Raw genomic sequence first — 27,615 nt, forward strand, 5'->3', positions numbered from 1 at the left:
AAGAACAGGGGCTGGAGGGATGGCTCAGCGGTTAAGAGCACTGACTGCTCTTCCAGAGGTCTTGAGTTCGATTCCCAGCAACCACATGGTGGTTCACAGACATCTGTCATGGGATTCTATGTCCTCTTCTGGTGTGTCTGAAGTCAGCTGCAGTGTACTCACATACGTAAATAAATAAGCATTTATAAAGCGAGGAACAATCTTCTACTCCTCAGCTCCAGAAGCAGGTCTTTCCCACAGGGTAAGAATGTTGAGTTACTTGGGAGCATCCCCAGAACCCATTTCATGTCCCAAATGGAATTATTTCTCCCCCATCCATTTCCACTGACGGTACTCACATCCTCTAACCCCTCACCCCAACCCAAGCACAAAGGCACAAAGCACTCCTCTGAACATCTCTTATTAACAGTGGAATAGTTTATGTCATTGCTGTACAAATATATTTAGAAACAGAGAGATTCCTTTGAGTCTCAACAGTTTCCTGGATATTCAGTCTCTAAAAAACAAAAGGTACCATTTTTGGGATGGCTTTCATGTGACAGTTTTACACACAGACCCACAGAAGGAGACTCCACATACAATGTTCCTCCACAAAGTCTGCAGAACCCCAGCTCACATGGGAACTCTGTGGGGTGTTCCACACTTTGGTATCCCCCCTCCTTTTCTAACAGAAGATAAAATAATATAGAGACATCTTCAAAATGCACACCTGAGTTAAACATTTCGCTGGGAAATTACACATTAAAGATGAACGGTCATAGTGCAGAGTAGGAAAGGACTATGTACAAGAAAGTGGCCACAGTGTGTGTACTTCTCTGTGGCCAGGAGCAAGGAGAGGGGACAGGACAAGAAAACCCACAGAGAACAGAGAAAAAACAAGTGTTCTTGAACTTGGGAACATGTGGGCAACAAAAGAGTACACGTGAATGGAGCAACATGGCCAGAGGGGAGCTTAGCCATTTGTAGAGAGGAAGGGACTTTGTAGGACCTAAGGATAGACAGGTTTTGTTGTAGAAAAGGGAGTAAGGGCTAAAAGAAAGTTGGGCAAAAATGGAGATGCTGTAAGAAAACTGTGCTAATTTAACAAAATAAGGCTTTGGTAGAGACACGAGATTTCAGTCTTCTCATAGAATTTGGGATCAGTTCAGGATTGTGGCTGAGGTCAGAGTCAAAACCATAATCTACCCTTCTTGCAGTTTGGCACACCGAGCAAAAGGCTGTCCCAGAATCCCACCGGTGAGCTGAAAACTAACAATGGCAGAATGCCCTTCCTCCAATAGGTGAAGCCATCATGTGAGCATGAAGCGGGTCACGGGTGAGCACGGTAAACTCCCAGCGGGGTGATCAAGAGCCCAAGGCAAGAGTGTGGCCTTTGGTCACAGCTTGGTTCTCTGGAAGCTCTGGATCCAGGAGAAGGCAAGATTGTGGGTTTGCTCTTCAGCAGCGGCCATTTCTCCCGCTCCGAGTCTCAAAGTGTCTGTCCATACGTGGAAGGTGTGGCCGCTCTTCCTCCTGGTGGGAACCAGGGGCCAGGTGGAACGGGAGGAAGTTTTTGGTCTCAGTGGAGGTAGGCAGGATGATTCCAACGGTACCATGACCTGGAAGGAAGAGCAACACGGGCCAGACTCTGAGTTATAAACCTGACAGGGAAGACAAGGAATGGGGAGATGAGAGCTAGACAGGTGGGCAGGGGCATGCTTAAGGGGTGAGGGAAACATCCCGGAAAACAGTGATAGCTATATGAACTTGTGAATGTTATGGTATATGAACTGTATTTTCAATATTAAACTACTAAACTTATTTGGGTCCCCTCACCCCCAGAAATTCTGACTTTCTAGGTTATGAGACATCTAGATGACAGATGCCTTGCTGACCTCACTGGATTTGGACAAGTGGATCCATCTCAAGTGCATAATCTATCACTCAACTTGGTTTGTCTGTGTGCTTAAGAGATGGTCTCTCGGACTGGAGAGATGGCTCAGTGGTTAAGAGCACTGGCTGCTCTTCCAGAGGACCGGAGTTCAATTCCCAGCAACCACATGGTGGCTCACAACCATCTGTAATGGGATCTGATGCTCTCCTCCAGCATGCAGGTGTATATGCAGCTAGAACATTCAAATATATTAGATAAATAAAGAAATCTTCAAAATAAAAAAGAGAGACAGTCTCTCGACAGGCAATGGTGGTATAAGCTTTGACCCCTAATACTTGGGAGGCAGAGACAGGCGTATCTCTGAGTTAAGGCTAGTCTGGTCTAGAGAGCAAGTTTCAGGACAGCCAGGGATACACAGAGAAACCCTGTCTCGGAAACAACAACAACACAAAAAACAAAACAAAACAAGACAGGATCTCATTATGTTTAAAACAGGCTGCCTCCAAATTCATGGTCTTTCTATCTTAGTCTTCTGTATGTCTTAGCCTCCTATATGCTGGGATTCCAAGTGTACCACCATGACCTATTTCTTCTTCTTTTTCTTTTAATGTATGTGTGTATATCTGTGTGGCAATTGGACTAAGTTTGGCCCCTATAGACTCATGTGTTTGAATGCTTGGCCCATGGCCCATAGAGAACAGCACCATTAGGAGGTGTGGCCTTGTTGGAGTAGGTGTGGCCTTTTTGGAGTGGGTGTGGCCTTGTTGAGGTAGGTGTGGCCTTGTTGAGGTAGGTGTGGCCTTGTTGAGGTAGGTGTGGCCTTGTTGAGGTAGGTGTGGCCTTGTTGAGGTAGGTGTGGCCTTGTTGGAGGAAGTGTGTCACTGTAGGACTGGGCTTTGAGATCTCCTGTGCTCAAGCTCTGCCCAGTGTGGCACAGAGTCTCCTTCTGCTGCCTTGCGTTGAAGATGTAGAAACTCTCAGCTCCTTCTCCAGCACCATGCCTGCCTAGACCCTGCCATGTTTCCCACCATGATAACAAACTAAATCTCTGAACTGTGAACCAGTCCCAATTAAATGTTTTCCTTTATAAGAGTTGCCTTGGTCTCTGTGAAGCAAAAAAAAAAAAAAAAAAAAAAACCCTAAGATAATCTATGTGCACACATACGGAGGCCAGAGGTCAACCTTGGGTGTGATCTTTAGGAATGCTGCCCTCTTTATTTGAGATAAGCTCTCTCAGTGGCCGGGAACTCAGAGGCTTCTCTCCTCACTCCTACCCCAGCCCTTGGATTACAAGCACACTGCCACACCTGACTGGAGTTCTGGAGTTCAGACTTAGTCTTCATGCTTGCAAGACACCCCACTTTACCAGCTGGACTGTCTGCCCAGCCCCCACGCCTGCACCTGGGAAGGTTCTCGCTGCGTCCATACTAAGGACACTTTTTCCAGTAGTTTAGCCACTTTGGGAGCTAAGGCCCGTTACACCTGCTGACTCCCAGGTTTAACTGGGAGACAGGGCTCCGGCAGCACCTCTTTGTCTCCCTGTACCAGCCACACCTAAAGGCCAGAGTTGGTCAACGCCTGAGCTCCAGACGCAGGTCAGAATGTCCTCTGACTGCAGTTCCTCGTATGCAGGGCTCCTGAGCCCAGCGAAGGACCTGATCGTTTTTCACGTGAGCATTTGGAAATTTCCACCATCGAGGTGAGGATGGAAATTTTGGCTTTGTTGACATCAGCCCTTGCCAGGACTGCTCACTGGTGACAGCTCCTCTTTAAACCCTGGGGGTTGCAGTCCAGCCTCCCTCCTCCATCCATCCCCACTGCTACCCTACTTTCTGTTTCCAGTTCTCGCCTATGGCACTGGTCCAGCGCCTCACGTGCCCCCGAGCCTGCCAGATGCCTCCTCACTTCCTTCTACTTACCCTGAGGAGTTAAAGGCGGCGGAGGAGGGGTTCATTGCTGCTTTGGAGTTATTTTGAGATGCCGTGGGGCTGCTGGCATGGAGTCCTGAGCCGGGAGACGAGGGCCTGCTGTTGTTCCCAGGGGAACAGGATGACGTTACTAAGGACAAAGGGAGACAAAAACAAGGCCAAAATAATGCTGCTGGGTCTGGGGACCTTTGTGACACAGCCCTTCCAACACATCATTTCCTGATGTAATCCCCACAGGGCACCCTGCCTCCACCCGTCTGTCCACCGTCCACCATGCGAATAGCAAGGCCCACCCGTCAGCCCATCTTTGGTGGGGCCCTCTCTTTTCAAGTCCTCTCTGCAGCCCAGGCCCTCAGAGTAGTGTGGCTGGTTCTGGCAGCCCACGACTTGCCAAATGCAGAGGACAGATGCCAAAAATCATCCTACTGTGGGACACACCCTGGGCGTGAGGGGAAAGGTGTGTGAAGCCTAGGAAAGGAAGAGGCACGGGGGAAGCAAACCTGAGAGCAGAGCGACCTGCCAGAACCCCACATTCTCTGACTGCACAAAGAAAGGGGACCCTCGCCTCCTCTGGGCCTGCCCTGACCCACGCCAACCTCATTTTTATCCTCTGTAAAACGCTGGCCTTAGAATAAATAGGTATTCCTTGAGTTGAGAATTCCAACATGTGTTTCATGGACAGAGTGTCATATATTTTACTATTCAAACTGAGGTTTGAAAAAAATAAATAGGACATGTTGAGGTTTACCCTACCATTTGTGGCAGATGTTAGCAATCCTAGAGACCATCTGGGCACTGGCCCATCCTACTAAACTCTGAAACACTACAGGTGCTTATGGAAAAACAGACCCCTGGAAATGTGTTCAAAACCCTGTCTTCCTCCAGCTTTCAGTAGAGCTCATTTTGGAATGCACTGTACACCCTGAGTACTAAGCTATGGGGCAGTTAAAATAAAAACAAACACCTGTTTAATCTTTGCTTACAAGCGTTTCCCAAACTTACGTGACCTTGGAGCCCTGTTCTCTTCTATTCTGAGTTTTTGATGTCTTTCAAGACACACAGAAGGAATGCTAGCTTAGGTTGGGTGTTTTCGGTTGGTTTGTTTTGTTTCTTTTGAGACAGGGTTTCTTTAGGTAGGCTCTGGCTGTCCTGGAACTCGCTTTGTGAACCAAACTGGCCTTGAACACCTGCCTCTGTCTCTCAAGGGCTGGGATTAAAGGTGTGTCCACCACTCCCTGGTTCTTTCAGTTTTGATATGGTATTTAGATTAATTCTCGTGGTGTCTGGCAACCTTATTTGAAAGCTCACCTGTTCCAGGCATGGTGCTGTGGACAGGAGGGACTGAGAGGGAGCCCAGAGACCCTGAGGGAGAGACCTGAAAAAAAAAAAAAAAAACAAGAGAGGCCTGTGAATGTCCGAATGTCCATGCGACATCTTCTCTCAGGACACTGGGCTAAAGGCTGCAGAGAGCAGTGTGCCTTCCTTGATGATCTCCTACTCCAAAGTTTTCACCTCGTACTCCGTAGGAAGACCTGTGGACTAGGATATACCAGACCCACTTCCGGCCTGCTGCAGAAGCTCTCTGGTACAGACATAGACCATTCCCCCTTCTGCTGAGGCCCCTGGCAAAGTTTCTCTGGTACTGCCAGGCTGAAGGCTTGTCTGGGTGCCCTGGTGGTGAGAGGAGCAAGCCAATGAGGTCCTTGTTCTGGAAGATGCTGGGGCTGCCTGCTCCATTTCTACTTTCAGTGCTTGAGAGACTGAGGCAGGGGATGGCTGTCAGTTCTGCGTCAGCTAGGGATACATAGCAAAACCCTGTGGTGTGTGTGTGTGTGTGTGTGTGTGTGTGTGCACGCACACATATAAACACGCATGTATGTGAGAGAGAGAGACAGAGACAGACAGACAGAGACAGAGAGAGACTTAAAGTGCTTGATTCTCAAGCCTGAGGACCAGAGTTCAGGTGTCCAGCACCCATGGAAAAGCTAGGTGTAACAGTCACAGCCTGTAATCCCATGCTGGGAAGATGAAGACAAGAGCATCGAATGTAGCCAAACCAGGGAGCACCAGACTCAATGAAAGAACTTATCTAAAAAAAAAAACAAGATTTGAAGCAATTGAGGAAGATGTCCAACATTGACTGCTTCCCCCCACAACTCACACGCGCACACACACACACACACAGACACACACTCACACACACACACTCACACACACACTCAGATACACACACTCATACACACACACACTCACACACACTCACACACACACAGATACACACACTCACACACACACACTCACACACACTCACACAGAAGATAATACACTTTAACCTCCCCGTTCGGGAACCTACCCCTCACCATGATTAGCCCAGAATCATAAGGAGCAGACAGATATTGGTGTGAGATCTGGCTCTGTCACTCACCATCTGCGTACTATGAGTAAGTTACCAACCCCAGGGAGGCTTGGTTTTCTCAGCTGTGAAACAGCAGCAGCGCCTCCCTGATATTTCTTTAATTAAGATTTAATGAGATAATGTCCATAAAACTTCCAACCCTGTGACTGGCAAAGAACACCAGCTTGTTCAATGCTGGCTCCCTCATTCCCTGAAGAAAGGGCTATGGGCTCCTGCTTATCCCAAGGTGCGCTTTTAGCTCCACTTTTGAGCTGAGGTCTGCAGGATTTTAACTCTTTTGACTTTTTTCATGTTGACAAGGAACCTCTGAGCTGCATCTCCATAGGACACCGATGTAGACGCTCCACTTAGGGAGCTGCCATCTGCTGCGGTCCTCCCCTCCTCTGGGACAGCCCCTCCAACAGGATGTAGCGTGTTCTCGGTTCCTAACTCATTAGCGACCCTCCTCCATGCTGCCACTGACCTTTTACAATGCGCTTGCCCAGTGGGCAGGGCTGTGAGAGGTAGAGGCAGGAGGGGGACAGTTTGGGAGGAGCAGCAGAGTGGTGAGAGATGCTATCAATCACCTCACCTCTCCTCCCAGATGCCACACCCAAGAAATTGGTTGTTTTCAAGTAGATAATAAGGTAGGCAGTCACTGTCATTAGCTCCTACCATTTCCAGGTAAAGACAGGCTATGCATATGTAAACATGTATATGGACAGCCCCTTACTTTAAACATATTTTTACATGTGGTAGCAAAATGGTGCCAAACTGATCTGTGCAATCATTCCTGGTGTGTGTGTGTGTGTGTGTGTGTGTGTGTGTGTGTGTGTGTGTTGCTGTGACAGAGCCTATGTTCTTGTGCATGCTAAGCAGGTGTTATATCATTGAGCAACATACAACTTCCAAAACCCTTTAGAATTTTGTTCATTTTAAGATTTTATTTTTAAACATGTGTATTTATGTGCATGTGACCGCAATACCCATAGAGGCCAGAAGGGGACCTTGGATCCCCTGCAGCAGATACACAGGAGCAGAAGTGGGTGTTGGAAACTGAACCCAGGCCCTCTGTAAGAGAACTATGAGCCCTTAACCACTGAGCCATCTCTCCAGCACCAGCCCTTATTAATCTACTTTTCTAACTCAACTATCTTGAGATTGCTTTGGATCAGATACAAAGGACACCGGTTTTTATTCCATCAAGACTCGAGGATAGAAGCTGAAGAGGTGGCTCAGTGGTTAAGAGCACTGTCTGCTCTTCCAGAGGTCCTGGGTTCAATTCCCAGCAACCACATGATGGCTCACAACCATCTATACTGGGATCTGATGCCCTCTTCGGGCATGCAGGTGTTCATGCAGATAGAGCACTCATATACGTACATATATACACACACACATACACATGCACACACATACATACATACATATATACATACATCTTTTTTTAAAAAGGCAGGAAGAAAAAGACAAGATTAGAACACATTCTCTTCCCTCTTGTGATATCTAGTGTGGAACTTTGTTTTCCAGACATGGTATGGCCATTTTTATGTTGAAAATTCTTGTCTTTTCAAAAAGATTTATTTAGATTATGTGTATGGGTATATTTTGCCTCCATGTATGTCTGTGCACCATGTGAATGCCTGGTGCCTGCAGAGGCCAGAAGACAACATAGGATGCTCTAGATAGTTTTAAGCTGCTGTGTGAGCGCTGGGAATCAAACCTGGATTCCTCTGACGACATCCAGGGCTGTTAACTGCTAAGCCACCTTCACAGCCCCAGCTTGGGGTTCTTTAACAGCATTTCTCACAGGCTGTTCCCTGTGCCTGCAGAATGACTCTGGCTAACTCACCATGTCCTTCAACCAAATCATGGGCTCCCCACTTGTGGCTGCTATGCTGACTTGAGTGCCTTTTATCCTCATTCCCACAATGCTTGTGTGGGACTCCTGCCCAGCTCTCCACACATACTTGGTTCTACTTCTTGCTTTCTTAGGCTCTTCCTCCTCTGGTTCTTGCTTTCAATCGGCTGATGTTACCCGGGTTTCCGTAACGAAGCTTCTCCTCCCTCGGGACTTCAACTGCCACCCCTATGCTTATGCTTGTGACACCACCAATCCATGTCTCCATCCCGGCTTCTCTCCTGATCTCTGTATCCATCATTCCAAGTCTCTGGGGCAGTCCCACTTAGGTGTCCTGCAGGCCTATATCATGATGATGCATAGAAGTGGAATACTACCTTTGCCCACTCCAAAACCAGCTGATCCTGTTTGCTTGGTCCACACATACTGCTACCGTCTACCCAACCAGACCAGCTTGAACACTCTGAGTCATCGCAAGGATTCTGCCCCCATCGCTCTCCCTGCCCTGAGCCAGCTTTCAGTTTACTAACCGAGGCCTTTAGTTTATGGTTTTGTTTGTTTGTTTCTGAGATAGAGCCTCGTGGAGCTCAAACTGGTCCGTCATTTCCTAAGTCACCAAGGATGATCATGAACTTCTGTTCCACCTCCCTTGTGCTGAGATTATACATCGGGGCTGAGGATGGAACCCAGGGCCTCACACGTAGCAGGCGAGCATTCTATCAACCACATTACACCCGTGACCCTGTGTCTCTTGACACTCTTCTCTATCAACTACCCATCGATCAGTCCACTTTTCGACATTCCTGGGCACGGAACCTGTGGTTCCCTGAATGCGCTGTACACTTCTCCCCACCTCGCTGCCCTTCCGTCTCCCCTGGAGACAGTCCCACCCCACATTTACCTGCCTCTTGCAGACTCAATTCAGGCATTAATGACCTCCTTGGGGGAGCCTTCCTAGCTACCCTCCCCAAGGTGTGTCAGCTGCTGCTGCTAAGTTGCTTAGAGACCCTGCTGTTTACCTCTTGTTTGCTTGTGTGTGTGTCCTCTGCTTGACACAGAGGTCCTCTTGGACTGGAAATAAAGGGTATTTATCCTTCTCTCTCCAGTACTTGACAGGAACACCAACATAGAGTAGGCCCGGGACTATGTGGGATGGGGGAAGGGTATCCACAATGTGGTAGTTGTTAAGTCATTGCTGTGTCTTACCTAGCCTGCAGCCACCCAGGAATGCTAGAAGACTAGAGGACATCATTCTTTCCAGCTCTTCTACCACAATGTTCCTAAAGATGGAGAACTCCACATTGGCAAACCAGGTCTCATCTCTTTCTGACCCTTTCTAATTCTCAAACCTCCGTGTCTCCCTAGAACTTCGAGATATTCTCACTGTGTCTTACTTGGCTTTGCCCTGGAAGACCAGAGGCCGAGACTTTCTTTTTTTAATGATTTATTTGTGTATATGAGTACATTGTCCGCTATCTTCAGACACACCAGAAGAGGGCACCGGATCCCATTACAGATGGCTGTGAGCCACCATGTGATTCCTGGAAATTGAACTCAGGATCTCTGGAAGAGCAGTCAGTGCTCCTAACTACTGAGCCATCTCTCCAGGCCAGAGGCTAAGACTTAACCCTAACTAGGCACTGCCTCTTGAGTACCTAGTCAACACATCTAACATTCTGGCTGTCCTGGAACCCACCACATATACCAGGCCGGTCTCGAACTCATGGAGACCAGCCTGCCTCTCTACCTCCTGAGTTCTGAGATTAAAGGTGTGTGCCACCATGTCCAGCTCAATAATTTTTATAAAAGGGCAGTGTCAATAATATGCATGGTGGCCCATGTCTGTAATTTTAGTTCTCGGGTAGCTCAGTTGATAAGAGTGTTTGCCTAGCATGTGGGAAGTCCTGAGTTCCATAGCTCACATGAGAGAAACCATGTGTGGTGATACATACCTATACTACCTATAAACATGGGAGGTAGATAGAGGTCACTCTTGGCTATATAGTGAGCTTAAGGCTAGCCTGGGCTACATGGGACCCTGTACCATAAAACAAACAAAACAAAATCAACAAAGCCACCCAGAAAAAACATGGCAGTGCCTTCCTGCCTGCTGTCCTGCTTTTGAGTCTGAGCCATTAGCATGTCTTGTTGGTTTCACGGCTGAGAAATATACAGATCCAGCAAGTTCACGCTCATCACCATGGCTACCATGCTCCAAGCCTCCTCTACTCTCAGCTTGATGGTTGTCTCCTGACTGGTCTCCTGCTTCCCATGTTGTTCTCTGCCTAGCAGCCCATGTCCCAGTACAGACTTATACATCTAGGCTTCTCCAATTCCTTCCTACTCCAGTCAGCTGAAGTCCTGGGTCCTCTCATTGAATTCCAAGACCCTGGGGAATCTGCTCCCCACTACTTCTCTGAAGTCACCTGCTTTTGGCCCCTTTTGCATAGACTTCCTTGCTGGTCCCACCAGCTTGAATACTCTGCCGCCTAGATAGACCCATATTTCATCCCCGTATGAAGTTTACATTTTTCATTCAAATACCACCTAATCAGACGGGCTATCTCCAGTCTCCTGTTCAAAAGGCGCAAATGTCCCAGTCACGTTGTGCACCTTTACGCATGTTTGTAAAAATTGGATTACGTTTTAATTACTTTACATACGTGTATGATTTTGTGAGCTCCACCATAGCATGTGTAACGGTAACAGGGCAACTTTTGGGAACTGGTTCTCTCCTTCCTATGGGCGTCTCAGAGATGGAAAATGGGTCATCAGGTTGGGCAGCAAGCACCCTTCCAGGCTATGCTATCTCAACAGCCCCCTTCCACCCATGTTTAATCTCCGTATCATGCATTTTTATAAGTTGAATCCACTTGTTTATTCGTGCACAGAATCTCCCCTCCCCAGTAACTACCACTCTCTAGGACGGAAGACTCTCGGCCTTCAGGTACCAGTCCACCAAGTGTTTGGCAATCAGTCTGGCACCAAGCCACTTACCAGCCGGGAGTTGTAGATGGGCGGCTTGACAGGTGTGGCCACAGGGCAGTTGATTCTCTTCTCCTTTTGGCGTCGATTGCAGAACCAGACTCTTACCACTTCCTTCTCCATGGACAACTGCTCCGCAATCATGGAAATCTCTTCCGAGCTGGGTTTAGGGTTCTTTAGGGACAAAGGGATAGGGTGTGGTCAGGAGACAGAAACAGGCTCAGGAATTGCAGGTGAGGGTCAGATGTTCCAAACACAAAGAATTGAATACACAGGTCAAAGGCCTTAGACCAAGGGTGGAATACTGGCTTTATCCCATGTCTACTGAGTGTCTTTAGAAATCTGCTTTACCTCTGCACCTCAGTCTTCCCATATATGGAATGAGACAACCAGCTAGCACGTCAGACTGTGGTAAGGGTTAAGCATGTGTATAGCGTCAAGCGCAGGGCTGGTACGGGAGAGAGGATACAAGAGATAGGTCTCTTCCTGTACTCCTTGCCTAGTGAGTAGTTCCTCTGGAAGGCCTCCACAGGTGAATTATGAAGGGCAGCTGGGCTCCTTGGGAAAAACACATCCCCCTGAGTCCTTCCTCATAACCTCTCCCTTCACATCTCTTAGAAAACGAGGAGGCTGGAACTCTCAGGCCTACCACGTTCTGAGCTGCAGGCAATATGATGTCATCACTCTGTCCTTCTGACCTGCCACCCAGTCTGTGGCTTGAGCCCCTCTCCCTCAGCCCGGCATCCTCCTTTAACTAAACTAAGAAACCTAAAAAGATGGGAAGCTCAACTCCAGTCATCGAGCTAGCAGGATGCAGCCATGGAGTGGCATCCCCAAGCCAGACTCATTGGTAGACCTGCTCCAGGGTAGCAATCTTAGCAGCCAGAACCTCCAAGGCTGGATTGAGGAGTTTTCAGTATCCAGGGAGGCTCTAGGGACTGCTACCTGAAGGATCTCTACAGAGGCTCTCAGTAGTCACCTGGATATCCCGCTTCTCACCCTCAGCTCCCGTGAGGCCCACAGTTTGCATGCACTCCCTCAAGAATACGCTTTTGCTGTTCTTGAGCGTCCAGAATCTATGGCTCAAAGATGTAATTTAGAAAATGGAAAGATTTGAAAACTTTTAGTTAAAAAAAAAAGACATGAATGCATGTTTTAAAAATAACTTTAAAAAAATAAAAGTTTAATTGTTGGGGGAAGGCGGGGAGATTGTGCACTATAACCACCAGAGTGAAAGTGGGTAAGGAAAAAGGAACCCAAGCAAGTGCTTTTGGAAGGCACTGTGAGCTGGGGACGGTGGCAGAGGCCCAAGCATAGTCCTAACACTTGGCGACGGACTCAGGAGGAGCGCTATGAGCTTGAGGCTAGCCTGGGCTACATAATGGGTTCTATACAGGTTGGTCTGGGCAAACTCCAGTGTGAGACTAGATCTTTAAACAGCAAAGGCAAACAAGACAGACAAGCAGGAGGCAAAACAAAAACAAAACAAAAGACCATGGGTTCTTTTTTCCTTTCTCCTTCTCTCTGTGCTTCCCAAATGGTTGACAATGGGCATTTACTACATCTTTTACTAAAGCTGAAACCCTTTTCAAAAAATGTAATGCTTATGTGTTCATACACCATGGCAAAGGTGTGTGGAGGTCAGAGGGCAACTTGCAGGAACTGGTTCTCTCCTTCCACCATGTTCTCCCAGGGATTGAACGTAGGTCATCAGGCTTGGCTATAAGCACCTTTCCTCCTCACTGAGTCCTCTTGCAAGCTCTTAATTATACTTTTAAGTTGAAAAGTAAAATTTGCTTCAAAAAAGACAGAGACTTATATAATGCTCTGACTTCTTTCTCCCATTGCCTCAAATATATAGATCCCAACACACACACACACACACACACCACACATAAACCACACACACACACACTGTGTCCCATTCTTGAATCTTGCAGTGAGAAAGACAAGGAGCCCCAAATAAATATCAGAGAAAGTGGAAGAGTTTTCTGGAACTTTGGGAGGTTAGCCTTCCTGGGCTCCCAGAGTAGAAGGGTGACTTGGCGCCTTCCCAGGGAGGTGGAGGATAGGGGAGTAGTGCTTAGGGTCTTGGACCGAGCCCAGCTTCCTGCACAGGTGGGACCTGCTCAAGCCCACCCATTCCCACCCGAGGATGCTGCTCACATCTTGAAATCGCTTCTCCAAAGTCAGGCGGATGTTGGTCTCGATGCTGGTCCGTTTCTTCCTCTTCCTGCCAAATACTTCGCTGAGAGTGGGGTACGAGCTGGGAGTGCTTGCTGAAGGGTCTGACGGGGAGGACTCTGGAGAGAGGAGCAAATGAAGCTCAGAGATGGAGATGTGTGGCTGCTCTAGCCTGCCAGAGCAAACCTGAGATTTATTAGTCCTTCCCATGGATCCTGCCCTGACTCCAGCAGATAATCCAAAATGGACTATGTGCTGTACTATATATGCTTGGCCCAGGGAGTGGCACTATTAAAAGATGTGGCCTTGTTGGAGTAGATAGATCATTGTGAGCATAAGCTTAAGACCCTCGTCCTAGCTGGCTGGAAGTCAGTCTTCCACTAGCTGCCTTCAGATGAAGGTGTAGAGCTCTCAGCTCCTCCTGCACCATGCCTGCCTGGATGCTGCCATGCTCCCACCTTGATGAGAATGGACTGAACCTCTGAACCTGTAAGCCAGCCCCAATTAAATGTTGTCCTTTTTAAGACTTGCCTTGGTCATGGTGTCTGTTCACAGCAGTAAAACCCTAACTAAGACGTATCACGTCCTGCTTCTCCAGGATGCTCTGGGCAAATACCCCCGAGGGCTCCCCCCACAGAGTCTCCTGGTGTTTGTAGTCATGGTTCAGGGATGCCCAGACATCAGTGGTCTGTGTGGGCGTAAGGGTTGCAGGCAGAGCTATGAGTCACACCATATGACCTATTTTAAGAGATGTGCCCATCTGTGAGCACTGAGTGGAATGGTTTTCGCTAGCACTTAGGAACCTACACTAGTTCTAAAGCCATCCATCCACAAGTATAAGGTGGGAGCCAAGGTCGCAAGGTGGGGAGAACCTGTACTAACAATACTGTAAAATCCTTCCCCAAGGACTCTAGGAGCTTCAGATCATTTCTTCGATTTGGATGTTCCAGTAAAAGTTGTCTCCTGGCAATAGGTTGAGGAGGGGGTACGATTCCCAGGCACGCTTCTGAGGGAGAGGACCTTCCTTGAAGAGAACCACCCTGGCCGCTCAGCCCACCCCCTCCTGCCTTTACCAGTCGAATGGGAATCAATAACCCACCCCACTTAACAGAACCTGACCCTGGAGAGAGAGGACTGTTCCTTCCCTCTCACCTAGATGGTCTCAAGCAGAGAGACCATCACCACCTGCACCACTCATGTCCCTGAGCACACTTGGCAGTGTGTGGAGATATTCTGGGAGAGGGGGGAGTCTCAGTTGGAGAGATGAACAGGCACTGTGGTCAAACCTCCAGTGCCTCACCCAGCCCCCAAAGACAAACAATTTTATTTGGTTCAAACGTCAGAAGCTCTGTCCCTTCCTCTTTCTGCTGCTATGTCCTCCCATTCATTAGCTTCTGGTTCTGACTCCCTGGATCTTGACAGACTCTACCTCCTGATCACCCTTCCTTCTGACAGGCTTTTCTGGCCAGTCCGGATCATGGCTATTGTCTGTCCTCTGACACCTGCTCTAGAATAGCAAAATAAAGACCTAAAAAGCTTGGTGGTGGGGGTTGGGGGTGGGGGTTGGGGAGGCTGGAGAGATGGCTCAGTGGTTAAGAGCACTGACTGCTCTTGCAGTGGTCCTGAGTTCAATTCCCAGCAACCACATGGTGGCTCACAACCATCTGTAATGGGATCTGATGCCCTCTTTTGGTGTGTCTGAAGACAGCGACAGTGTACTCACACATATACAATAAATAAGCAAGTTGTTTAAAAAAGAAAAAGACCCAAACACTGGAGCTGGGCCTGAGACTTCTTGCCTCAGTGGGACCCTACAGGGCCCTCCTTCTGGTCTCCTGACCCACGCTGATTCCCATACAATCTGAGTAAGTAAATCTTGCCTCTAAACAGCTATCTCGAAATATAACTTAGCTCTGGGGTAGAAAATAGAATAGAGGAGGAGAGAGAAGAGAAGAGAAGAGAAGAGAAGAGAAGAGAAGAGAAGAGAGAAGAGACGAGAAGAGAAGAGAAGAGAAGAGAAGAGAAGAGAAGAGAAGAGAAGAGAAGAGAGAAGAAAGGAGAATAGAACAGAAGAGAGTACAGAACAGAACAGACTAATAGGCAGTCTCCTAGGTCTCACTTCTTGGTTCATGCCAGGCTGCAGAGGAGAAGTAATCCACCTCTTACCTTGCTCAAGCCCCATCACACACATGCCCCTAAAAAGCCCCCCATGGAATCTCCCGGGGCCCCTTCTGTGCTTGTTTCTCACTCCCTGCCACCCACCTGCATCATTCAGCCACTTCTCCAGCAGTGGCTTGAGTTTACACATGTTCTTGAAACTCAGGTTGAGGGCCTCAAATCTCGAGATGGTAGTCTGGCTGAAGTCGTTACCATACAGCTTTCCCATCGCCAATCCCACATCCCCCTGTGAGAGGAAACGAGAGCAAGGAGGGTAAGGGACAGATGTCCTTTTCTTGCCTGTGACCTCCACCACCCTAAAGCTACCACACAGTCCGAGCCCTGAGCATCTGCTCACAGCCATGCACCTTCCTAGTCTTTTTCCTCTAGGATATAAAACCAGCTTATCTCTCGCTCTCTGTGGGGCCACGCCCTTTCCTGGTCTTTATTCCTCTATCTCCCTGAGCAATACCCCTACTTTCCTTCCCACTAGCAACCCCTGCTCGATTCACAGGGAACAGGATGTAGTGTACTTGCTCCAAAGACATGTCGGGATGCTCCTGAAGCCTGCACTCGGGTAGACACAGCCTTTATCACCACAACACAGTTTTTCCAACTCCCGCTCCCAAAGCAAACCTGTGTGAAGCCTAGCTTTATGCGCCTCTGCTTGAAGGTCTTGGCGAACTTCTCCAGCTCCTCCAGGTCAGTGGGTTCGTCATTCCCTCCGGGGCCAGGCAGATGCTTGGGCCCTGGCAGATGTTGAGAAGCTTCCAGGTGGGGCTCTAAAGAGGATCCTGACAGCCCAGGGCGTCCAACTGCCTGATAAGGAACGCATGCTGCGGTGAGCTGCAAAGACTCACTGAGATGTCTGCAGTTGTTACTGAAAGATTCGCTTACAGGGTGACAGGGCCTTGGGTTCCCTGAGCCCTATTGTTTCGGATGGGCAGAGACAGAGAATTAGCATTTCTATGATCTGGAACAAAAAACAGGGTACCTGGGGCAGACCCAGAAAGAAGCCAAGACAAAGAGGTGGTCATTTTGGCGTTTGGTCTGTGACTCACTGACCCAGAATAGGTGACTTCCTCTACTCAGCTTTCCACCATAAAAGGAACTGGCAGGGTTGTTTACTGTGAGATCTGAGATCTCAGCTTGGGACAAATCTCAGCATGGGACAAGGAAAAGGTCATTGGCTTGGCCCATGTTCTTTTCCATAGAACAAAGTAATGATGGAGGCACACACAACAGTCACAGAATGAAGACAGCAGGGGTGGGGGTGGGGTGGAGATCTGGAAATCCAAGACATTAGTAATGAGGGTCACTTTACTGTTCTCTTTAAAGAAAATGCTGTGGGTTGATTTTGTATATTTTCTTTCTTCCTTCCTTCCTTCCTTCCTTCCTTCCTTCCTTCCTTCTTTCCTTCCTTCCTTCCTTCCTTCCTTCCTTTCTTTTAGAAAGGATCTTGTTATGTTGCCCAATCTGGCCTGGTCCTCACAATCCTCCTGCCTCAGCCTTCACCATACCAGATTTATAGACATATACCACTATTCCTGGAGGGTGTTGTAACTTTGATCAAAGGCATTTTTGAAAGATTTATTTATTTTTTTATTTTATGTGTTTGGGTGGTTTTGCCTATAGATATATGACTGTGCACTCTGTGAACCCATGGCCTACAGAAACAAGAAGGGCGTCGGATCCCCTGGGAGTGGAGTTACAGACGGCTGTAAGCCACCATGTCTACCCACCACTGAGATGGGTAGCGCCATCTCTCTGACTCCAGTCAAAGGTTTTGTTGTTGTTGTTTGGTTGGTTTTTGTTTTGTTTTACCTAGTGTTATCTCAGTGTGCCTTGTCAAAAGACATTCCCCCTTTAATCTTATTTCACAGGAAATTTTACCATTTTATTTAGAGCCACACTGTACTCCAATGAGATCAGGAATATATCTAGTCTTGAAATATCTACTTTCTAAAAAGATTTACTTGTTCATGTGTATGGGTGTTTTAGCCTGCACGTGTGTAAGTGCACCAAGGCGTGTTCTTGGAGGTCAGGAAAGGGGGTCTGATCCCCTAGAACTGGAGTTACAGATGTTTATGAACCACCTGTTAATCCTGTGATTCACCAGGAGAACCAAGCACACCATTTTGGGCCCAATTTAAAGCAAGCATTTACTGAGTATTAAATACAGACCAAGAGATGGACTTGGGTCAGGACAATTCCCTTGAATTGCCTCAAGCCACGTGCTTCAGCCACATGGAGACAAACCTACAGGCCTCCTGTACTTTCCCACGAGGCGTCATTATTTCTCAAGGACTACATTTCCCAGCACCCCAGGAAGTTACCTGGTTCCTGGGCAGGTGAGGCTTATAGGTTGATTTTGGGCATTACACACCATGTGGATTCTGGAAACCAAATCTAGGTCCTCTACAAGAATAGCCAGTGCTCTTAACCACTGAGCCATCTCTCCAGTCCCTGAGATATCTATTACTCCACAAAGATGGGGTGCAGTCCAGATCTCGAGAGCCAGACACTGTGGTCCAGCACAAAGACTACTTTACTGCCTTTGAGGACAACGAGTGAAAAATCCCCTTGTCTCTCTCTTCTTCGCTTTTTTGCTTAGAGAAAGTTAAATCCCTCTCCTGTTCTGGTTTACCAGAGACTGGCATCCTCATGAAGAAGAGGATAAGGAGCCAGAGTCAAGTTAAAGAGTTTTCTCCTCATTTTTAGAAGAGGCGTCTCCTAGATCAGAATGGCTAGAAACATCACAGGTGGGCCCTGCTTTGCAGGAGATGAGGGTGGCGGTGGAGGGAGACAGATCCTCAGAATAAAGTTCTAGTAGCCCTTGAGTTTCTTTTTTGTTAATTCGCTTGCTATTTCATTTGACAAACTCAGTGAACAACACAGCTGCCTCCTGCTCCACCAACTGCCCAATTATATCAGTTTGACGTCCCAGAGTTCATTCTTGTACCTCTCTTTGCTCTTGTTTCTGGGACTGTTGGTCAGCCCCTAGGAGGACCTTTCTATGCATTTACACATAGACAAGGTCTCTTTGTGTTACCCAAGACAGTCTTCAACAAGCCATTCTCACGCCTTGGCCTCATCTGGTAGCCAGGACTACAGACAAACCATGGCACCCCGAGTAGAAGGGTCTTAAACACCTTCTATGGCTCCTCCAACAATTTCGTTGTGTTCTAACAGTAGACGCAAGAACTGGTCCTGAGTGCGCTCTAGAACCTCGTAGTCATAGGTCAGGATGAATAAGGATGCCATGCACAAAAGTGCATCATCTGACTTAGCTGTCCCCATTTCACTCAGCCACTAGGTGGCGCTCCCCCTCTAGCTATCTTCTGTGGACGTTAGGCCTGGGAAAAGCCAAAGGTCCTTCTGTGAGCCTTGGGGATTTAGCCCAGAGAAAGAATATTAAAAGTCTCTGTGGTCACTTCTGGTCATCCCTTGTAGAAACAAGTCATGTATCTGTGCAGGTAATTGATGGTCCAGTGGGATCCCTGGCAAGAAACGGGCTTTTATTTCATAATTGATAATAGATGTGAGCCACATCGGGTTTACATAGGGCCCTCCTGCTAGATCTCAGCCTGCTTGTCCCCAACACCCGCCCATTGCAGGATGTAGTCTGCTGAAGTGGTCCTGAGGTGAGATACTGGCTTTGGTACCCTGCCCTCCTTGGCAATCTGGGTGGAACTGGGGGGGATATCAGCATCCCTTGAGTAACTGGCTAAATTCTGAGAGAGGTGATGCCAGGGACTGAAGCTGCTGACAGGTAGCTGGCCAGCCTGGCAGCCTCATTCTAGTGACAGGGCAAATGACCTCCTTAGGAGTAATTTGGGGTTTCCCCAGGTACCGAGAGGGAGAACCCTCAGAGTGAGTGTCCTGCTAACGAGGGGAAGACTGAGAAGTTGATGTTTGCCCAGGGCTGAGACAATCTGTTAAGAATCAGGAGGGGTGGAGAGTAGCAGTTACCTGGGAGGTGAGGCCAGGTCCTGTCTGTGGGAGGAGTAGAGTGCTCTGTTGCTGTGGAAAGGAGAGAAGATTCGGCTGCAGACCTGAGTGACAGGGGAGGACAAAGGGACAAAGGAACAAACAAACAAACAAACAAAATCCAGGCCATTTGAAAGACAAGCTGAACATTGAAACCATGCTAACTGCCCCCTCCTCCTGCTCACCTAATCAGGTCCCACAACCCACCCTAAGCCTGGCTGAAAAGCCCTGTGGGCACTGCCAGCAATTGCCACATCAGGTGGAGGCCGACCAGACTCTGGGATAAACAGCTGTAAACAGAGTCCCCAAACCTGTCCTGCCTGCCTGCCTGCCTGTGAAGCCGCAAAGGCAGAGGACGGTCAAGACACTCTCCCTGAGATCTGATTAGCAGGGTGAGAAGCCCAGAGAGAAGAGGACACAGGAATGACTACAGAGCCCTGGGGGGAGCTGGGTATTTCAATCTGCCTCCAAGGGGAAGCACTTGAGATGTTTAGGACTGCCAGATCTGTAAAACAGAGCAAGCAGGTGGTACCATATTGTGGGAAAGGGTACTGAGTCATTGGTCAGAGGCTCCTGAAGACCAGGTCATTAAATTCATGGGAGGGAGGACTGGGAGCAAGAGGAAGGCCAGATGCTGGGGCCTTCAAACTCCGTTGGGCAGTGCGGACTCACCTACAGGCTCCCTTTCCTAGGGACCTCCCTCTCCTTTTGTCTTCAGGGAAAAATTCCAAGAAAAGCCCCTGCCTGTCTGTGGTAAGTAGTTTCTGTCTTCTGGTGGACAGAGTCAGCACTTCTCATTCATGGCAGGAGGGAACCCCCCAGACCACAAAAGCCGACAACAGAGGCAGATCTCAGTCACTTAGCGTAGACAAGCTCTTGGGCATATCTGCCCTTCCCAGATGGTTCTGGGTCACTAATGTACCACACCTGTTAAAGTTGGCCCTTCCGCTCTTTTAGCCCCAAAAGGTCAAAAGGTATAAGAGAGGCCTTAGAGGAACCCTGGGCTGGGAACGAAGAGGCCTGAATGTTATTTTTGCTTCCACTGCATTCTGCAATGTACAGAGGCTTGCCATGTGAACGGAACCACGCGCCCATCCCTGACCTTGTTGTACAGAGCTTTCCTTTTTCATTTTACAGGACGCAAACCTGCAGAAATTGTGTGAATTTTCTACAGAAACACAGCCAGTAATTAAAAAAAAAGTTTCTCTGACTTCACATTTTAACCTGCTTTCTATCTCTTCTATTGTATCATATGCCTGTGCCCCTGCATTCTGTGCCTGGGCCATGCTCACACCACAGTACAATCTTCCAGAGAGAGGCCGAACTAATGTTCATCTTCTCTTTCCTAGTCCAGGAGTGTGATGGGTGCTGGTTAACCAAAAATAAACACTCTGATGTGTTCCCATTCGTCCCAGTGCTATTCCAAGACACCCTGCAAGCTAAGCCCAGGGCCTGTGTCTCGCGGGCAGGTTGCTCGGAGTGGACTGTAAGCTGCCTGGATTTCCAAATCTTCCTCTAGAGTATAAGCTATGCACAACTTGTACTTCCACCAGCATTTTCAGCCCTGTTTGGCATAAGTGGGTGGAGAGGCAAGCAGTACAGTGTGATAATCTCAGAGCACGGGGCTCAAGCTGTTCTGGAACTTTCTAGTAGGTCACCAGCATGTAGTAAGGCTATCTATAGCACAACAGCGCTCTGAGGAATAAGTCAGGAAAACAACTCCAAAGACTCCCGGGCATGTTAAGCAATGATGCCCAGTGTTAGTAATACTCTCTGATCTGTTTGCTCAGGGCTTTCTGCCAAAGACAACCAGAACCTATTTCTACGGCCTGTGGGAGGCACTGCTGTTCCATCCAGACAGATCATAGCCAGGCCAACAGGAGCGAAAAGGCTCAAAGCAAGCCGACTTCCAAAGAATCAGACTCATCGTACTCGTTTCCCAGGTAGCTTTGACTTCCTTGTGTTACCTCAACCCACATCCCCACCATTCCAAACCTTTAGACCCAATTTCTATGAAAAATGTAGTTTCAGCAAGAGCCTGGGCGGGAGGGAGAAACAGGAACACTGAATAGTCTGGAGGGGCCCCACAGGGACCCCCTCCCTAGGTCTCAGGCAGAGAAGCTGGTCTTTTTCAGACAGGATTTCCATACAAAACCCGGGTTGACTTTAAACTTGCTGTGCAGACAAAGGGTGAGCCTCCTGCCACCGCCTACAAGTCTGCTAGGTTTAAAGATGGCACCCCGTGGCTGGTTTCGTGTAATGCCAGGACTCAAACCTAGGGCCTTCTGTAAGCTGAGAGCTATTCCCAGCCCCAAGCTGGTTTTCATACCAGAGGGGTGAGTAACATTTGTGACACTCCCACACCCAGTAAGCAACAACAGCCTTTTCTAGACTCTGGTAGTGACTGTACAAAGCCCAGGATACTTACCTTGCTGCCCAGGAGGGGTCTGGGAAAGCAGAAACTGGGATACAGACTGTAAGTGGCCAGGGACCAGCACAAGCTGCTGAAGTGGATGGAGAGAAGCCATGTCCTACATGTGGGGAGATACACAGATGTTACGTCGTCTACAAGTGGGGGACCTGAATAAACCTGTTAGGCTACGGCTCCTAGAGTCCCTGGGGCAGCAAACTCTGGAGTTGTGGGCAATATCCTTGCTTCATTCTGCTAGGTGTTGGGGACACGTAGCACAGGACGTGGTGCACTATACTTACTCCACTACAAGTGCTACCGTTGCTCCTGCAATCGGCCCCTGCAGCATAGTTATTTAGCTCTCAAGCTTCCATCTGCCTCCCAACAGCAGATGCCCCGAGGACGGAGAATAGGTATCACCTGAATCGCAGAGGCTTATCCTAGAAGTGGCATCAATGCCAACCATCCATTTCCTTAAACTATCCTGTCACTCGATAATGCTAAAAGCCACCCTTTAGGTATTTCCTGTACCCGAGTCTTTCTAGAAGGTTCTAGGGGATGGGGCAAATGATCAGTTACTTTTGCTGTTGTTTGCTTGAGACAAGCTCTCACTCCATAACCACACGAGCTGCAAACTCACAGTGTAGCCCAAGGGGGCCTTGAATTTGTAGTGACTCCTTCTGCCTCGGCTTCATGACAACCGGGATGAGAGCCATGCTCCTTCATGCCTGGCTCTGTTGTTTTGTTTCGAGACATGGTTTCTTATTATGTAACCTGGAGCTTGCTCTGTAGAGCAGGCCGGCCTTGGATTTAGAGATCCGCCTGCCTCAGCCTCCCGAGTTCTAGGATCAACGGCGTGCGCCAACAGACTCTGTCTCACGCTTACATTTTAATAAAATCAATTTGATTAAACAGAAAGCCCATCACTCTGAGCCTCTCTCACCTTGCTCAAGACACAGAAACAACAACCCCAGCAACTGGAGGCTCCAGACCCACCGGGGACCGTGCACATACAGTTGACAGACCTCATGGAATGAAGGAGGTGAAGGGGTAAATATGTATGGTTGGAAAAGTAGATCTTTCTCCCCCAGGTCAACCATAAGATCTCCTTGGAGGTTTTCATCCTAATGGCCCCGGCAGTCACTGCTCTCCCGACACCAGTTTAGTTTTGTCATATAATCTTGAAAGGACACAGAGAAAGCCACTGTCTGTCACTGGAGGCCCTCAACGTTGGACCCACAGCACAGCTGTCGGGACTTTGGATTTTTTCAAGACTGGCTTCTGGTTCTGCAAAAGCCATGAGATGTCCCCCACTTCTGCAGGCCTCACTTCTGCAAGGACTGCTTTTGGAAGCCCCACAAACATAATCCTGGGCCTCCTTTGTTTGCAATGGGTGCTCTTTGGGTGGATTCATAGTGTAGAAGCCCAGCATTTCATAGAAAGGCTAGAATGAGCTCTCTGGCCCAGTAAGCACACTGGGTGGAGTCAATGACACAGGCTGGCACCTACCCCAGACATTTGGTTTCCAGGCATCATGGTAGGCCCTTGGCTCAGGTGGCATGGCCTGTGGGAGAGGCTCTGCTGCAAAGTGTCACCCAGATCCTCTGTCTTAATCTGCAAGGAGAGGGAGAAGGAGAGCGTGAGTCCTGAGCCTCCCCAGGCAGATAGAAACAGAACCGGGAAGAGTAAAGCCAGAGGTGAGTGGTAAGTCTGGAGAGAAAGAGGGGAGCCAAGAATTCCCTGGGCTGAGGGGAAGGAAGGATTCTAAGAGGACTCTATAGGACCAGTCTGCAAGGCAGAGCCATCTACCCTCTTTGGGGCTGTGTGAGCATGAAGTACGTTTCCTTGGAATGAGAAAACCAGAAGAGCATAGTGACTTATAAAACAAAAAGAAAGCTTAGGTTTGTTCATCCTTTTGCTATGCTGACCTTTAGCAGGTCAAGCACTTGCCACCAAGCCTGATGACCTGACCTCCATGTATGTGCCATGACATGTCTATACACACACACACACACACACACACACACACACCTCTCTCTCTCTCTCTCTCTCTCTCTCTCTCTCTCTCTCTCTCTCTCCACATGAATGGATGAATGAGTCATAAACAAATATAATTTCAAATTTTGAAGCAAGAAAGCTAAGCCAGGAATAGTAGTGCATTCTTGTGACGTCAATTCTTGGGAGGTTGTGAACGGAGGACTACTAGAAGTTTAAGGCCAGTCTGGGCTACATGGTGAGTTTCAGGGCCTGTGAAAGTTCTTGCCTTAGGGAGACGTAACAAAAGTCTGCCTTCTCCTTATAATGCCACAATGACAAACCAAAGTATGCTCCGGGAAAACAGTGGGTTTTATGGGCTTTCTTATGGAGCCGGAGAAGGGGCACGCACAGGAGCATGGGGGACCCCAGAGCAGCCATACTGGAGAGTCTTCTTTGAGGACTGATAATGGTTTTCCCACAGCTGCATAGAACACGCCCTCCAGTTAATTGTCCGTGGTGTACGTACACACACACACACACACACACACACACACACACAATTGGGTCAGAATTACACACAACTGACGGGAAGGAACGGAGAGAATGATATGAACCTCAGGTAAGGCTCTAATGATCCTCATCTCCTCCTGGGGGGGGATGTCAGTCAACAAGCCTGATTTTGGGGGTCTCTTACAAACAGTCACAGCTGCTCTGATGTCAATAATGGCTGTTCTCATCGAAGAATAGCTTAGAGGATAACATGACCCTGTCAGAAACAAACAAAACAACCCAAACCAGAAAATTATCTTCAGCGGCTAAGTGCATGCATGTACTCAGATCACAGCAACTGGGAGGGCAAGGCAGGGGGATCATATTTGAACTCAGCCGGGGCCACACACAAAACCAACCAACTAACCAACAAACGAAAGAAAGAAAGAAAGAAAGCTGGCTAGAATAAATGTTTGTAAATCCTTTTCTTTTCTACTGTACTGGGGTATCAGAATTTCCTTTATGAGATGACTCTGTTTCTAATAGTATCTTTAAAACTCTCTGCCTCAAAAGAGAGAAAGAAAAAACAAGTGACCTCCTTTAACTGATCTCCAGAGTCCGTTCTTTATTTCCATGCATGGACTGCCATCCGTGAGGCCTGGAAGCCTGGAAACTGCCTGTCGGGGGACTCTGTCCGTTCATCCCTTTTCCCAGTGTTAAGCTGCATCTGCTGAGGCCCTCTGGGTCTGCATGGTTTTGGTGCCAGAGCCTGAGGGACCCTGGGTGGTTTCCAGTTCTTCCGTCTCTACCACCCTTCAATGAAACACCCAAGAACCACCACTTCTGGGCTTCCCAGGAATCCCTGGGGAAGACAGGAAGTCCTGCCTGTGCCCATCCCTCTCCTACGCCAGAACAACTATTCTCTAGCAAAAATTTAGGAAGTCCACTGGGAGAGGAGCCAGGTGACTTTGAAAGCATACAATATATCAAGGAATATAGAATCCACACCACCCTTTGAGAAAGACTTTGGCAGGACCTTCCGAAATAGACCAGCTGACAGCTGGTTGTTTTCTCCACAGATAAAATTCCGAACCAAGAAGATTCTGGCATAAACCATTGTCTTGGTCTGTCCTGGGAATGTCATTGGTAGCTTGGAATCCTTCCCGTTGGGTATTTGTCTGACCCAAGCAAAAAGTTGAGATTCGGAGCTAGACAAGGTGGTGCATGCTATTACCAGAGACCAGGAAGGTCTCCAGTATAAGGATTGCCTGGGCCACATAGGAGACCACCCCCCTCCAAACACAAGTGACAAAGATAAATAATTAAACTAAATAAAAAACTGAGATTAACACCTGAACCTGTGCTGAATCCCTACAGAATGAACTTTGATCACCGAGGAGGGGATTCTCATTGGCTGACAGAGGAAGGAGCTAAACAGTAGGAACCCGAAGAAAATTAATTGATTAAAAGACAATAAATAATAGGGCTGGAGCTCATTGGTTAGGAGCACTTGCTGCTCTTCCTGATGACCAGTACTCACATCAGATAGCTCAGAAACAGCCTCCAACTCCAGCTACGGAGGACCCAATGCCTTCTTCTGACCTACATGGGCACCTGCACACACATGTGCACACATACAGATGTGCACCAATAAGTAAACCTTTAAAAACAAATAAATCTACTGTTTGAAAGTAAGGCAAAGCTCCCCTCTGTGGATCAGAGGAGGCAGTAAGTCAAACACAAGACAGTAAGCAAGGTGGACCCTGTTCCTCATCCTAATTCAGTCTCCAACTTCCCACGTGATCTTGATCAATAGGGGTCTCCCCACCTGTTAGGTGTTCATATGTGGTTTTTATCCCTCTGGTTCTAAAGAGATAAAAAGCCAACTCTAGTCACATGAACAGATGGTAGACTTGGTAGGTCAGTGATTACCAAGAAACCCCAGAGAAGCCCTAGACGGATAGATTGGTAAGAAGCTGGCTTTTCTAGGATACTTTGCAAGTCATTGCCCACACAGAGAGAGAGAAGCAAGGGGGAGTAGGGAAAAGAAATGGTAGCACTAAGTTAATGGAGAGAACTCTAAGAGTTCAGAAGTCAGGGCAGATGGGTTGGTCTCTAGGGTTCCCTCCCTAGGCCCCCTTAGCTCTGCCCATCTATCTCAGGAATATTGATACCCGGCTTCCATCCACAGATCTTATAGTCTACACAACCTAGATTCCATTGAGCAGGTTTTTAAAAACTAGATAATCAATGGCTTCTTCTTCCAAAACCACCTCCACCAAAACAAATCTGCTCCGAAAATCACTTTGGCCAGTCTTTCTGTCACATCTCTTTGTTCTCTGCTTTCTACTCTTTTGCTGCCCTCGGGCATCCCCATCCCAGAGAGGCTCATGGAGGCAGGATGGAGGGAAGCGGGGGATAGAGGAGATCACGGAACGTGGCGAGAAATCACACCAGTAGAACCATCCCAGGCAGCCTGGCGTGGTTCCAGCTCGAAGGCAAGTGTTGGGTTCCTTTCCAAGCTCATTATGCTCCGTGGAGAGAGATAAGGGGGTGTGGCTATGACAGAGCTCAGAAGCATGCGCTCTGCCTCCAACCTGGGCGCTATCTGTTAGGATCACTGCCAGGTCTTCCTGCTGTGCTGAAGTTCAGAAACCAGCACCACCATAAAAGAAAAAGCACCCTTTCATCTCCCTCAAAGATCGATGCACTGACACTCCTCTGGAGGGGGCCACGCCCACCTCCCAGTTCAGCAAACAGAACGCCTGATGGTAAAGACCTCCTTAAGGTGCAGGCTGGGGCTTCTTGGGAATGTCCTGTGTTACTCTTTCGGAGATGAATTGGTCTCGTTTTTTTTTTTTTTCTCACTCATCAGTCTTTTTATTCATTCATTTTTCTCACAATTCCCCACGCCCCCCCACCTCCTGGGTAAGAAGTGCTGAGTGTAACCCCCAAAGAGGACAAATGAAAAACAAAAGGAAATGAAAAAGACGCAATAGGCCCGGTGTGATGGCACGCAAGCCTTTAATCCCAGCAGGGAGGCAGAGACAGTCATATCCGAGTTCAAAGACAGCCTGATCTAGAGTGAGTTCCAGGAGAGCTGCGGCTACACAGAGAAACCCTGTCCTGAAAAACAAACAAACAAAAAGACACAGGGATTACGTCTTCTAGAATCTCAGCTTTGTGGGGCCAAGGTGTCCCTTGGTTTTAAAAAATCAAAATAAAATAAAAACAAAAACAAAAACAGACAGCGAGAGGGGCTGGAGTGGCCGGTACACAAGTACTGCCTCCAGCAGGTTTTTTTGTACACTCTCAGGGGCCGAGAAACCTAAGAATTTAAGAAATAAAGCCCTCGCTAATCCAAAA

The 27,615-nt window shown here is 48.2% G+C and overlaps 1 protein-coding gene across 2 annotated transcripts in view; it reads right to left on the reverse strand.

Annotated features, from left to right (window-relative positions):
• Positions 1 to 397: 397 nt before the first annotated feature.
• Pou2f3 (POU class 2 homeobox 3) overlaps positions 398 to 27,615 on the reverse strand; it is an 82,143-nt gene continuing 54,925 nt past the window's right edge. The window contains exons 4-13 of one of the 2 annotated variants that reach the window (XM_087560163.1): positions 23,293 to 23,397; positions 21,802 to 21,904; positions 19,356 to 19,438; positions 16,020 to 16,202; positions 15,489 to 15,630; positions 13,209 to 13,345; positions 11,055 to 11,216; positions 5,110 to 5,176; positions 3,793 to 3,931; positions 398 to 1,598 (exon numbers count right to left, since the gene is read on the reverse strand). In XM_087560163.1, coding sequence (XP_087416289.1) covers positions 1,559 to 1,598; positions 3,793 to 3,931; positions 5,110 to 5,176; positions 11,055 to 11,216; positions 13,209 to 13,345; positions 15,489 to 15,630; positions 16,020 to 16,202; positions 19,356 to 19,438; positions 21,802 to 21,904; positions 23,293 to 23,397 — 1,161 coding nt within the window. In that variant the 3' untranslated portion in view covers positions 398 to 1,558. 2 annotated transcript variants of the gene reach the window in all.

Source organism: Rattus norvegicus, chromosome 8 (genome assembly GCF_021556685.1).
Source record: "Rattus norvegicus strain SHRSP/BbbUtx chromosome 8, alternate assembly SHRSP_T2T, whole genome shotgun sequence".
Lineage (NCBI taxonomy): Eukaryota > Metazoa > Chordata > Mammalia > Rodentia > Muridae > Rattus > Rattus norvegicus.